General features: G+C 45.2%; 1 protein-coding gene and 1 pseudogene across 2 annotated transcripts in view; one reads left to right on the top strand and one right to left on the bottom strand.

The window, feature by feature from the left end:
• The window catches only part of LOC310867706 (partitioning defective 3 homolog), a 656,686-nt pseudogene that overhangs the window by 511,266 nt on the left and 132,385 nt on the right, over window positions 1-13,035 (top strand). The window lies entirely within an intron of this gene.
• On the bottom strand, window positions 10,128-10,395 carry LOC310868136 (cytochrome c oxidase assembly protein COX20, mitochondrial-like; the record flags this gene model as incomplete). The annotated part of the gene is given in 4 exon segments (XM_083778397.1): window positions 10,128-10,181; window positions 10,184-10,240; window positions 10,242-10,289; window positions 10,291-10,395. Coding segments are annotated over 4 exon segments (264 nt in total).

Here is a 13,035-nt window from a genome sequence, read left to right as displayed (position 1 = left end):
GGACCTTTCCTGGTGGCCTGCCTGCCTGTCCAAAATAAATAAATACATATAAATATATTAGGGCTGTCAATCGATTAAAATATTTAACTCGATTAATCGCATGATTGTCCATAGTTAACTGTGATTAATCGCAAATTAATCGCATATTTTGTATCCGTTCTAAATATACCTTAAATCAGTGGTTTTCAAGATTTTTCATATCAAGGCCCATTATTTATTCTGCATTTGAGCCACGGACCACCATTTGATGACATTTAGCCTTCCAGACCCAAACTAAAGAACTGTATTGATGTTGGCCAATGGTACCATTACGAGAGATAACAGGCCATGTTGATCAAAATAACATGTTTTATAGGTTTTCTAATTGTGTAGACTTAAATTAACTTAAGTAATTCAGCTGTTTAACAATTATTCAACTCTTCAGTGTAAAATTGCCATGCGTCTCTCAACCATTCTGTCAAACTTCACAGTGCGTTAATCGCGCATTAAAAAAATTAGTGCCATTAAATGAGTTAACTAGTTAATAGTGCGTTAACTTTGACAGCCCTAAAATATATATATATATATATATATATATATATATATATATATATATATATATATATATATATATATATGCCTGGTATGTCCTGTGGCCAGTCCAGCCCTGGGTCCAGGTGTAAAATAACACCTAGATCTCTTTGATGTAACAACTACAAATAAAGGTTTTCTGATAAACGTATTAGTATACTGTATATCAGTGGTGCTCAGACGTTGTCACGTCAAGGACCCCAGAAATGATTTGTTCCAGGGACTCACAGAAGCAAGATCTCAGTTAAGGCTAATTGAAGTCAAAACCCGTTTCAGGGGTTATTACTACAGCCCATTCCAAAACATTGAGTCATCAATGCAAAGAACCCCACGCAAAAAAAACATCGTAAGAAAGGTTTCTGTCAGGGGTTTCAAGTAGATGAAAGTAGATTATAAATAGAGAGATGAATAGCAGGTTCCATTATTGCCAGAACAATTAATTTCCTGCCCCACAGATATACGTAATGTTTGAAGAATAATCATTCTGACCCAGATAGGCCCCACAATATGATTGGTCACTGGCACATTTTCTTTCTTTCTCCTAATTCCGTCAATGACTTTTGGGCAATTTCTCTGTCCCTATCTGGGCCCGTGTGCTGCTAAATATACAGTCACGTGTGTTTGAGCAATTACATTGTCTGGGGAAGTCATTTCAATTAAATTAACTCATTCTGACCGGGCACCCATTTTGGTGTCAGCATCATGTTATGCTTTAGCTATTTAAAAATAGCAGATCTACAAGCTCGTATCGCGCCACCGAGTGGCGCGATACGAGCTTGTAGGTCTGCTGTTTTTTGAAAAATCGAAGAACGACTGACATTTTTAGAATCTGATCTCAGGTCAGAATGGGTTAATCAGACCAGTGTGTGTCCAGTGGAAAACTCGTATGAATCTGATCTCAGGTCAGAATGGGTTAATTTTTCATCAGGGTTCTCCAAATGGTGCACGGTCCTTTCCGCACACTGCTCTCACTGGCTCGGTTGATGTCCCTCTTTTGTCACACGGCTACGCGGTCGCGTGACTAAGATTAACCCATTCTGACCTGAGATCAGATTCATACGAGGTTTCCACTGGACACACACTGGTCTGACGAACCCATTCCGACCTGAGATCAGATTCTAAAAATGTCAGTCGTTCTTCGATTTTTCAAAAAATTAGCAGACCTACAAGCTCGTATCGCGCCACTCGGTGGCGCGATACGAGCTTGTAGATCTGCTATTTTTCAATAGATAAAGCATAACATGATGCTGACACCAAAATGGGTGCCTGGTCAGAATGGGTTAAGCGCATTTCTGCTAAAGTTTATGCACGTTCAAAGTCATAATGTAAAATAATGTCCCAATTCCCGGTTCTCATTTTCTCGTGACCGGTTTTGTTTTAATATTTTTGCACTGCTCCATACTGAAACTTTTCTAAACGAGCCTCGTCTCCATGAAGCTCCTCTTCAATTCTGAGAATCTGTTTGCACTTGGCCGGGCCGGACGCTCAGAAGCGACAACAGGGGGTGCACCAGTCTTCATCTGTCCAGTGTGTCCAGTGTAGTAGCAAATATTCAAACGCAAACTTATTTGCTATATCCGGATGCTTTTCTCTGGAAAGCATGGCCACTGTTTACACACCTCAGTGTACGTAACAGCGTCGCTGATGTAGGACCTTAGGCAGAGTAATTTCCCACTGACTGCACTGAGAGGTATTTGTGGAAGAAAATAAGGCAGCGACGGTCAAACTGTGGCACACAACATGCGTTAAGAATTTAATTTTGATTATTATTTGATTATTTATTCAAAAATAGCCTCTACGAGTTAGCGCCATCCGCCTGATGCCACGACGACAAACTGAGCTTAGACAACACACTCCATATTTGGGGGTAGCTCTTTTTGGAAGTCCATATAATGGTCATGGCTGAGTCATAGTCACATGAGCCCAATGAACCCAATTTTAACCCATTCTGACCTGAGATCAGATTCACACGAGGTTTCCACTGGACACACACTGGTCTGATTAACCCATTCTGACCTGAGATCAGATTCTAAAAATGTCAGTCGTTCTTCGATTTTGAGTCATAGTCACATGAGCCCAATGAACCCAATTTTAATATATATAGGATTTTGAAAACGTACGTACGCACGCACGCACGCACGCACGCGCACACACATTCAAAGGGCTTTATTGGCATGATAAAACATACGTTTACATTGGCAAAGCAAAAGTGGAACAATACAATGAAAACAACATGTACAGTATGTACAATTGAAAGTCAGAATATCCAATAACTACATTTCTATGTACCGAGATATCACTCCATGCAGACGCACACACAGTGTATAATCGTTTGGTACAACATGTGTGTCAGCTTCCTCTGAATTTACTGGGTTTATTTTCTCCTTCTCCAGGGTGTTCTCTGATCTATTAGACAATGTGCGTGCGTGTGCATATATAGGATGTTACAACAGCTGCTTTTGACAGAAGGAAGTCTCCTCTGATGTTTGTCCTCCATGACAGCTCGCTGCCAATGCTCTGATCTGAACAGCACCAAAGCATGTTTTTCTGTATCTTCCCATTTCTGTCCAGGGAAGATACTGTACTTTGGCTCTCCCTTCCCACATCTAAACTTAAACATTCTACTGTATGCTATTTTTGAACGTTGCCTTCGATTCATGCGAAGAGAACCGGTTTAATCATATAAACCCCAGCATTAGTATTGTGGGCAAAGTGTTCGTGGGGAAAACAGAGCCCTGGGGGAACTCTGAGCAACCATATAGGGTTCAGTGCCATCGCTTATGTGCAACAACACCCCCCATCCCCCCCCCCCCCCCCCCCGCTCCCTACCCACCCCCTTTGGTTTGATACAACTTATCCAAATTAAGATATATCCAAGTTCCACTTTTATTTATGTTTTTCGCTTATCTCAGCAGCAGGGCCTCTGTCTGTAGAGGGGCTTCTGTTGCTGTGGGGCGTGAATGTACAAAATGTATTTATGTAAAAATAAAAGATCCCCCCCCACCCCCTTCCCCCCTCCTTTGACCAAGACTTCATAATTTTGCGCGGCCCCAATTATGTAAATATCATTTGGGTACGAGAAATGGCAGCAATAGGATCCCCCGTTGCACCGGTTCACCTCAAATCATATTTTTTTTTAAATAAATGCAGCATTCACTATTATGGTGAAAGAAGTAATGATGAAAGAGCAGTATAGCTCTTTAACCACCCCAGTCGGCTGGGGGTCCCTCAGAGGGCAGACGTTGTTCAGCTATTGTCTCTGAATGTTCACCTGTTATGACATATACCCAATGCTATGGGGTTCATTTGGTTAAATGAAAAGGGTACAAAGACATGCACATCCAATCCCAACTTGGGCAGGTGCTGAGCGGTGAGTATAGTAGTATGCACAGATAAAGAAAAGAAGATACTCGCACACTGTGGGCTCCGATGCTCGTGAAGTGCCTTTATTTGCACAAAACATTTACTGACGTTTCGAGCGCAATGCTCTTCCTAAGACTAATTTGGTTAAAGTCATCTCCACCTCTACATTGAGGTTGATTTGCATTCCTAAGATGATGCAAGGCGGACGAAAAGACGAGATCTGCTTATGCTACCTAATGACTGCTGAGGCTGCCGCTAATGCAGGAGGTGAGCGCTAATGAACGGCGCCTTTGAAGGAGTCTGACAGACTCCTTCAGGATCAGCGTACAGTCCATAGCAGGATGTCATGGTCAGGCGGCGGGCCGACTGGATGGAAGCACCAATTTATTGATGAGTCGCAGCATGGGGTGAAAAATCAAAGTACGGTTGTCTGTCTTGCTTGCATTTTGCATGGTGTCTATGCAGCGGTTCCAAGGAGAAATTAGACGATTGCCTGGAACCCATGGGGAAAATAGCAGATGTAGGCCAACAAGCTTGTAGATGGGTTTGCTGCTTACATTGTGCTCCTGTGTATTCAATTCATCAAGACATTTAAAGACATACAATAAGACAACAACACTAAACGTATGTATACATATATGTACAGAAAGTTCATTTCTGGTATCGAGCTTAGAAGACTGTTCTAGGATCAGTTGCAAATTGCAGACAGGTGCTCATTTATGGTGGTTTGTTTAGGGTATAAGGAGTCATACTTTTGGATGCATTCCACATTTTGGTGGCATATTATATGCTACTACTGCTATCTACTATCTACTATCTACTATCTACTATCTACTGCTATATGATATAGCAGTAGAGAGAATTCACCGTTTGTCAAGTCCCGCCCGTGGTTGTGCCCCTCTTTGCACCCATCGGGTATTTAAGTCTGACGTCATTTTGTAGCGCTACATTACATCCAGGTCCAAGTGGCACCAGCTCCCGTCCGCATCTCATTGTAAATAGAATATCTAAATGCGTGAATCTTTTTACAATGACGTTATTTTTCAGAAAGAAAGCCAATGCTTCCAACTCGAGTAGAATTATTAATGTTTTGTACAAGTGTCCATGACAAAGAAAATATATGATGTGGAGACAATAAAGACTATTATTATCATTATTATTGAAGGTGGTAACAGTCCATTTGCTCAGTACAATATTTCGGGGGCATATTTAGAATGTGTGCAGGCTTGAGTATGTTGAATCTAGTTTGCATTAATGAGGATTTAGACGCAATGAAATAAAATGGCGATAGTATTCCATGTGGGGCAGACGGCCTGTTACAGACAGAATTGGGACAGCAGCAGTTTTGTTTTTGCGAGGAAAGCGGTAAAATTAGACTTTCGTGGTTGTTTTCGTCTCAGATTTAGTCCGACGGAGCGTCACAATATAACTCTATGGGGACACAAAAGCGACACAAAAGTAGGACCCGGAAGTATCTCAGGAGGGGCGCTCACGTCACAGCTAAAATACTGAATTGGTTGTCGTTTCGTGGTTGGACAAAAATCATCTCATTTGAAATATAATGTTTTTCAGTTGCTTCGTATTGATATTCTGTGCACTCAATTCTTATTTTAAACTTGGTGTCAGTAAAAAGGAACATCACAGGTGCAGCAGCATGGTGAATGGGAATATCATGTTTGTTTTTAGTTTTTTTCCAAAAAAAAGATGTTTTAGCAAATTTAACATAAAAACAAGGCGGAACCAGGGCAGGAACAAGGCAGAAGAGCCTGCTGGTTAGTCAGTCAGGGACCAATCAACTCAACTCAACTCAACTTTATTTATAGCACATTTAAAACAACCATAGCTGCCACAAAGTGCTGTACAGTACATAGGTAAAACAGTAAGTAAACACATAGACTAAAAATACAAAGACAACACACAAAACAAGAAAAGGAGGGGGGGGGGAAGCAAGTTCAGGAACAGAGGTCTCATGCTGTGTTAAAAGCCAAAGAATAATTTTCAGTGAGGTTTTAAAAATGGCCAGAGAGGGGGGCCTGCCTAAGTTGCAGGGGAAGGTCGTTCCAGAGCTTGGGGGCAGCGATTGAAAAAGCTCTGTCCCCTCTAAGCTTCCGCTTCGCCCTCGGGACCTCTAGCAGCATCAGGTCAGCTGACCTGAGGGAGCGGGCGGGAGAATCAGAAGGGTGAATTCTGCTCCATGGTTGTGCCGAATCTGGGTTGGACTAGCTCCCTCATGGTGCTGTGCCTGTGCCCTGGGCGTGTCTCTCACGCCGGGGTCCCGGCACACCGTTTGGAAAGCGGCGGTATAGCGAACACGCTCGGCACTGACTCAAGATGACTCCTCCTCGGGCCTGCCAATAATATATAACCCATTCTGAACGGGAACCCATTTTGGTGTCAGCATCATGTCGTGCTTTAGCTATTGAAAAATAGCAGATCTACAAGCTCATAGCGTGCCACCGAGTGGCGCGCTACGAGCTTGTAGGTCTGCTATTTTTGGAAAAAAATCGAAGAACGACTGACATTTTTTAGAATCTGATCTCAGGTCAGAATGGGTTCATCAGACCAGTGTGTGTGTCCAGTGGAAACCTCGTATGAATCTGATCTCAGGTCAGAATGGGATAAGGGCTTGTTGCATCTCGTGTCAATATCGTTTGCTGTAATCCCAGCGACTGACCATTTTATGCAGGGAGACAAGAGGGGAAGGAAGTGGCCGGCCTAACAAAAGACAGTCTCGCGTCCTCGAGCGGGACGGATCGATGGGGGCCTTGAGAGAACTATCAATCACAGACCAGGCCTAGTAAATTATGGTTTTATTAGTATTGAGCTGACCACTGCTGAGAGACACACACACACACACACACACACACACACACAGAGACAGACCTTAAAGCATTTAGAGACCATATGCTCCCCTAACAACACAGGAGAGAGATTTGTGCCGACCATCTCCTGAACGCTTTAATAGGGAATGATTGAGCTCCCATTAGTGTGTGAAAGGACTACAGCTCCCATTAGTGTGTGAAAGGACTACAGCTCCCCTTATGTCATAGTGTGTGAAAGGACTACAGCTCCCCTTATGTCATAGTATAGTAAATGGCAACCATTCATAACGGTCGGGGGACAGGGGGGCATGGTCTGTGCATGTGCACTCTGGGAAATGCAGTTTGTAATGGACCGAGGGGACTACGTTTGTGGAGAGTAGACCTCAAAACTATAGGTGTGTGTGTGTGTGTGTGTGTGTGTGTGTGTGTGTGCGTGTGGGGGGGGGGGGGGGGGGGACTTTGGGGGGTCCACAGAGGATTAGCTTAATGTGCAACATTGTTTTTCTCACTTGACAGTAAATCCGGGTGTCTGCACATTTCTAAAGTATTTATTACTTGCGCAAGCAGAGCGCGTAATTATTGTGGTCGTGCTGGTACGAATGTGCGTATGCTTGGAGGTATATATACTGATGTAGATGGTGACGTAATTAAGATATGTTTCACAGTGTCGGGTGAATTAAAGGTAATGTCTGTATGTATACATACATGTATGTCATCTGAAACCTATCTTTATTATACGTCACCATCAAAAGCCAGTTATAACCCAGCATTGATACGTAATTACGTCAACATCAGCATATTATACCTCGGAGCAAACGCATACAAAAGCCAGCCGGCCACAATATAGTACTTTCTACTTACAACTTACATACATGTATACATACATACAGTACATACGTTACCTGTTACCCAACCAATATTGAAACATATTTACGTCACCAACCATTGACAGCCAGTTATAACCCGACTTTTTTTTTCATTTCAATGTTTTACAGAGAGGCTGAGAGTTGAGAGTTTGTAGCGGACGGTAGGCACTCGACAGAGTGCAGTTCTAGTTTTTCATGCAAGCCTTCTATTTTATGTCCATATAAAACAGCATGGTGATCAGTTATTTTATATGGACACACAGCATGGTGATCAGTTATTTTATATGGACACACAGCATGGTGATCAGTTATTTCATATGGACACACAGCATGGTGATCAGTTATTTTATATGGACACACAGCATGGTGATCAGTTATTTTAGCCCAATCTTTTGTTCTAGGCATGCACCGATGTATCGGCCACATATTTTCCGGTCAATATCGGTATCTGCAAATATAACTGGCATTTACCGATGGCAGTAGCCGATATGTATCTGTTGTTGATAAGCATACATTTTTCGTTGTCTATGTTGGTGTGCTGGTCATCTGCAGCCTACTGTACCAAGCTGTAGATTCTGAACATTTATTTATTGTATTGAAGATGTATTGTTTCCCTGGCACAAAAGGAGGAATTAAAAAACAACAAAAACGAAATAAATCAGTATCAGGCTATATCGGCTAGCCTAAATTGTTATTTTAAACATCAGTATCGGCGAATAATTTCCATATCGGTGCATCCCTGTTTTGTTCACTAGCTCATGATTACATTATTAACATTTCAAAAGCACAGTTGTTATAGAAAATGCAATTGTGTAATGTTGTAAATGTGATCAAACCCTCAGTTACTGTAATGTAACTATAGATGAATGAATGCATGTTTTGGTCTGTGTGTTGAGAGCAGGTATATGGATGGTAGAGGAGGAGACTGCAATGTCCTATAGTGTTGTGGATCTGAGGCCTCAAACAAAGACTAAAATGGTCCACTTGATGTAAAAACAACTGTCCTCAACCAACCCCGTTTAACCCATTCTGACCGGGCACATGTTATGCTTTAGCTATTGAAAAATAGCAGATCTACAAGCTCATATCGCGCCACCGAGTGGCGCGATACGAGCTTGTAGGTCTGCTATTTTTGAAAAATCGAAGAGCGACTGACATTTTTAGAATCTGATCTCAGGTCAGAATGGGTTCATCAGACCAGTGTGTGTCCGGCGGAAACCTCGTATGAATCTGAGAATGGGTTAATATCCATGTGATGGCATTCATCATAGTGTATCCGTCGAATAGCATCCAGGACGAGCTTTTGTTTTCATACAAAACCACCTTTGTTTTCATACCACTCCCTGTGTTGTGTTGCTCAAGGACAGACTCCACTGTCACTCCACAAGCTTCAATAGCTTTTCTTTTTTCCCCCCCTGCATTCTGTAACGTCATCATGCAATCTGTGGTGCATAATCGTCCATCAGGGCCCACTGCTCATGATGATTGTATGACCAACAATGGTAGTCATGCCCCAAATAACGTCATCACATTATGCATGCCGTTAACCAGTGTTTAAAAAAAAAACAAAAAAAAAACAAGCCCTCTCTTCTCCAGATAGTCAAGCCTTCCTTTTCCATCCGCACAATATTTCTCACCTCATTGTTCTGAAATAAAAAAATAATGTGGGTCCAGATGGAGGCAAGGCACGAGCATAGACATCAAAGGGGGCTTGAGCGCCTGCTCTTTTACCCGTCTGTAAAAAAAAGCTGCCTTTGTGCAGCGTTTACTATGGTGAAAGAAATTTATTTCCACACGCCATATCCAAAGGCAACATTTAGGAGAATTGCCCTTTTCCAAACTCTCCTGAAATTGAACGCAGCATTTTGCGTTCAAAGAGTTTGTCCTCCGTGTAGAAATCCAAGTCGTAGACGTTTTCAGTAGCTTTAAGAGTTGCGTGCTCGCGCCCCAAAAATAGCTGATCTAACAAAGAACAAGCTCAAATGTTCTGCCAAAAGTGCCCTTTTAGGGAATTTCAGCTGCTGCCTCTCTATTATCGGCAAGTCCCTGCAGGGGAGGCGGCTGCTCTGTGGGTTTGGGCTTAACTTGTGGGTCCAAACTGCTTCCTTCATAGATGACCATTTTCTGCATGCCTTTCCTATATCTAACCTGACGCTGCCAGATGAGGGCGGTATTGGGTAACCATGTTCCCCAACACAGCACTCATCTGGGATCTCTCAGGGAGTTGAGCTGACACAAATCCGTTCCGTACCGAACCAATCAGTGTGAGCTAAGGGCGGGATATGTGCGAAACCGGATGTGAAGCTATATAGACACGTCAATATGATTGGTTGTGTTTGCACGCCCACACGGTGATAGACAGACGGTCCCATACAATCATCTACCAAGTATCTTGAAAAAAAGGAACAGCCCCGTCATCGAATTTGCTTCCGCGATCCCAGATCCCAATAAGCTGTGAAACAAATTTGTGTAGCAAGCTTCTTGGATCTGGCAGCGTCAGGTTATCCTATATCACCCTCTGCCGGAAACGCAGCTGAGCGTTTGTATATCTGCAGTATAAGACCAGGATCCCAGAGTGGTCAACAGGAAACGGGCTATGCTCGCATCGAACGAACGAACGTCTCACTCTGCTGGTAGCCAGGAAGTGCAGCAACCCAGTGACCAACGTATCCCGCTGAGCCGTGGAGCAGAGCCTCTCGGGCACACGGAGTGTTCTGAACGACCTCCAGGAGCCCCGGGAGCTTAAAGCCCTCCTTCTTCTCTTCCTCTGACATCTCTCACATCTCTGCTGCATAGAGTTATGTGCATTGCATACTGTACGTGCCGATGTGTTCCGTCCGGCAATATCGTCCGACTAGGATGTAAGGCTTGGATGTTCCGGTTAGCTCCATATATGGAGTTCCAGGAGGGAGTCTATCTAAAGCCACCCTTAGACCTTAGTTCTCCATATATGGAGCTGACCTGTTCTGACATTCCATATGTTGATCTGACCTCATCAAACCCTGTACACTCAAGACACACTCCATATTATGGCCAGTACAGAATTCATTCCATATGTTGATCTGACCCCCCCCCATGCAAAAGCCCAGCGCTCGCCCAGCAGTCTGCCGTCACCCAGGCGGATGCGTGCACACGACCTCGCCCTCAGGGCGTCTTACGGGTCTATTTTATTCTTTGGGGGAAAGATTTGGGAACCCTTGAACTACAGCAATGCAATCCCAGCCATGCTGTGTGCTCATTCCTCGCTGGCTCTCCAAGGACTAACTAATTTAGGAGCAGTGGGGAGAATTCAGTATGACCAATTGAGAGAATAATAGTAGTGTATTATTGAATCAGGTGGTTGAATGGGCTGCATGGGCGTCAGCGAGCTTGGGGAAGTGTGTGCTGTAGTGAACACTCGGATGCGCACACCGTGTGCACGCTGTCTACACTGGTCTTATTTTTTTACACATTCTCAGTTGAATTAACACTCATACGAATCCACAGCATACCGTACTAATCATCCGCCTCGGCTGACATCATGTCTGTGGAAAGTGTGTTCATCCTCCCAGCAATTACAGTTGGAGGAGAAAAATATAAAAGGGGGAAATGAGAGGAGATTGCTAGAGGTGGTGAAGAAGAAGAAGAAGAAGAAGAAGAAGAGCACTAAAATTGAAAAAAACAACTCTCAGACTTGTTAAGTGGAGATGAGACGGAAGGGAGAGTGCACAGTAAAACTGCATCAAGGTCTCAAGTGATTGACGTGCCTAGTAATTCATTTTTCAATGTGTGACAAGCAGTTAGCAGGTAGGAGAGGCGCAGGAAATCTGGACAGGCAAACTGTTACATGTGTGCTGGTCTCTCATGCACACGCCTGCAGTGTTGGGGAGTATTAAGCTACATGTAGCTGAGCTACGTAGCTGAGCTACATTTTGCTGTAGCTTGTGGTATTTTAGCTACATTCATATTTGTGTACCTCGTCAAGTAGCTCAGCTACCTTTTGGGTCATTTTTGTAGCTTAGCTACTCAAGTTACAAGCTACAATTTTGGGCAATAACATGAAAGAAATATATTAATTTTGACCATTGGTTGCTGTGTTAATTCTTGTACTAGAACCCCCTTTGAAAAATCAAGGACTGTTCCTTTTTCTGATTGCTTTGAGGGCATATCAGCACTTGACAGCTGCCTCTAATTGGCCTCTGATTGGCCCTGGTATCACAGGGTGGGAGGGGTCTCCCAGGGGGGAGCATGGGTCTCCTAGAGGGGAGGAGGGGTCTCCCAGAGGGGAGCAGGGTAGGGGGGTCTCCCAGAGGGAAGCAGGGGGAGGAGGGGTCTCCCAGAGGGGAGCAGGGTGAGGAGGGGTCTCCCAGAGGGGAGCAGGGTGAGGAGGGGTCTCCCAGAGGGGAGCAGGGGGAGGAGGGGTCTCCCAGAGGGGAGCAGGGTGAGGAGGGGTCTCCCAGAGGGCAGCAGGCTGGGGAGGGGTCTCCCAGAGGGGAGCAGGCTGGGAGGGGTCTCCCAGAGGGGAGCAGGCTGGGAGGGGTCTCCCAGAGGGGAGCAGGGTGAGGAGGGGTCTCCCAGAGGGGAGCAGGGTGAGGAGGGGTCTCCCAGAGGGGAGCAGGGGGAGGAGGGGTCTCCCAGAGGGGAGCAGGGTGGGGGGGTCTCCCAGAGGGGAGGAGGGGTCTCCCAGAGGGGAGGGGTCTCCCGGAGGGGAGCAGGGTGGGGGGGTCTCCCAGAGGGGAGCAGGGGGAGGAGGGGTCTCCCAGAGGGGAGCAGGGTGAGGAGGGGTCTCCCAGAGGGGAGCAGGCTGGGAGGGGTCTCCCAGAGGGGAGCAGGCTGGGAGGGGTCTCCCAGAGGGGAGCAGGGGGAGGAGGGGTCTCCCAGAGGGGAGCAGGGGGAGGAGGGGTCTCCCCGAGGGGAGCAGGGTGGGAGGGGTCTCCCAGAGGGGAGGAGGGGTCTCCCAGAGGGGAGCAGGGTGGGAGGGGTCTCCCAGAGGGGAGGGGTCTCCCAGAGGGGAGGAGGGGTCTCCCGCATGTACATTCTCAATTTAACGCTGAAAAATAAAAAGTAGCTGAGCTACTTTGAGCTACTTTTTCCACGTAGCTGTAGCTTTACAAGCTACATCTCTCCAGGGGTAGCTATGTAGCTTGATCAAGCTACTGCCATGGTGAGCTACTTGTAGCTTTACAAGCTACGCTTTCAAAGTAACTTGCCCAACACTGCACGCCTGTTACATGTACGCTGGTCTCTCATGCACACGCCTGTTACATGTGTGCTGGTCTCTCATGCACACGCCTGTTACATGTGTGCTGGTCTCTCATGCACACGCCTGTTACATGTGTGCTGGTCTCTCATGCACACGCCTGTTACATGTGTGCTGGTCTCTCATGCACACGCCTGTTACATGTGTGCTGGTCTCTCATGCACACGCCTGTTAC

Source organism: Protomyctophum parallelum (assembly GCF_964188405.1).
Source record: "Protomyctophum parallelum genome assembly, chromosome: 12".
NCBI classification, from domain to species: Eukaryota; Metazoa; Chordata; class Actinopteri; order Myctophiformes; family Myctophidae; genus Protomyctophum; species Protomyctophum parallelum.
Note: the sequence above shows the minus strand (reverse complement) of the source record. Positions and strands in the feature narration are given on the sequence as shown.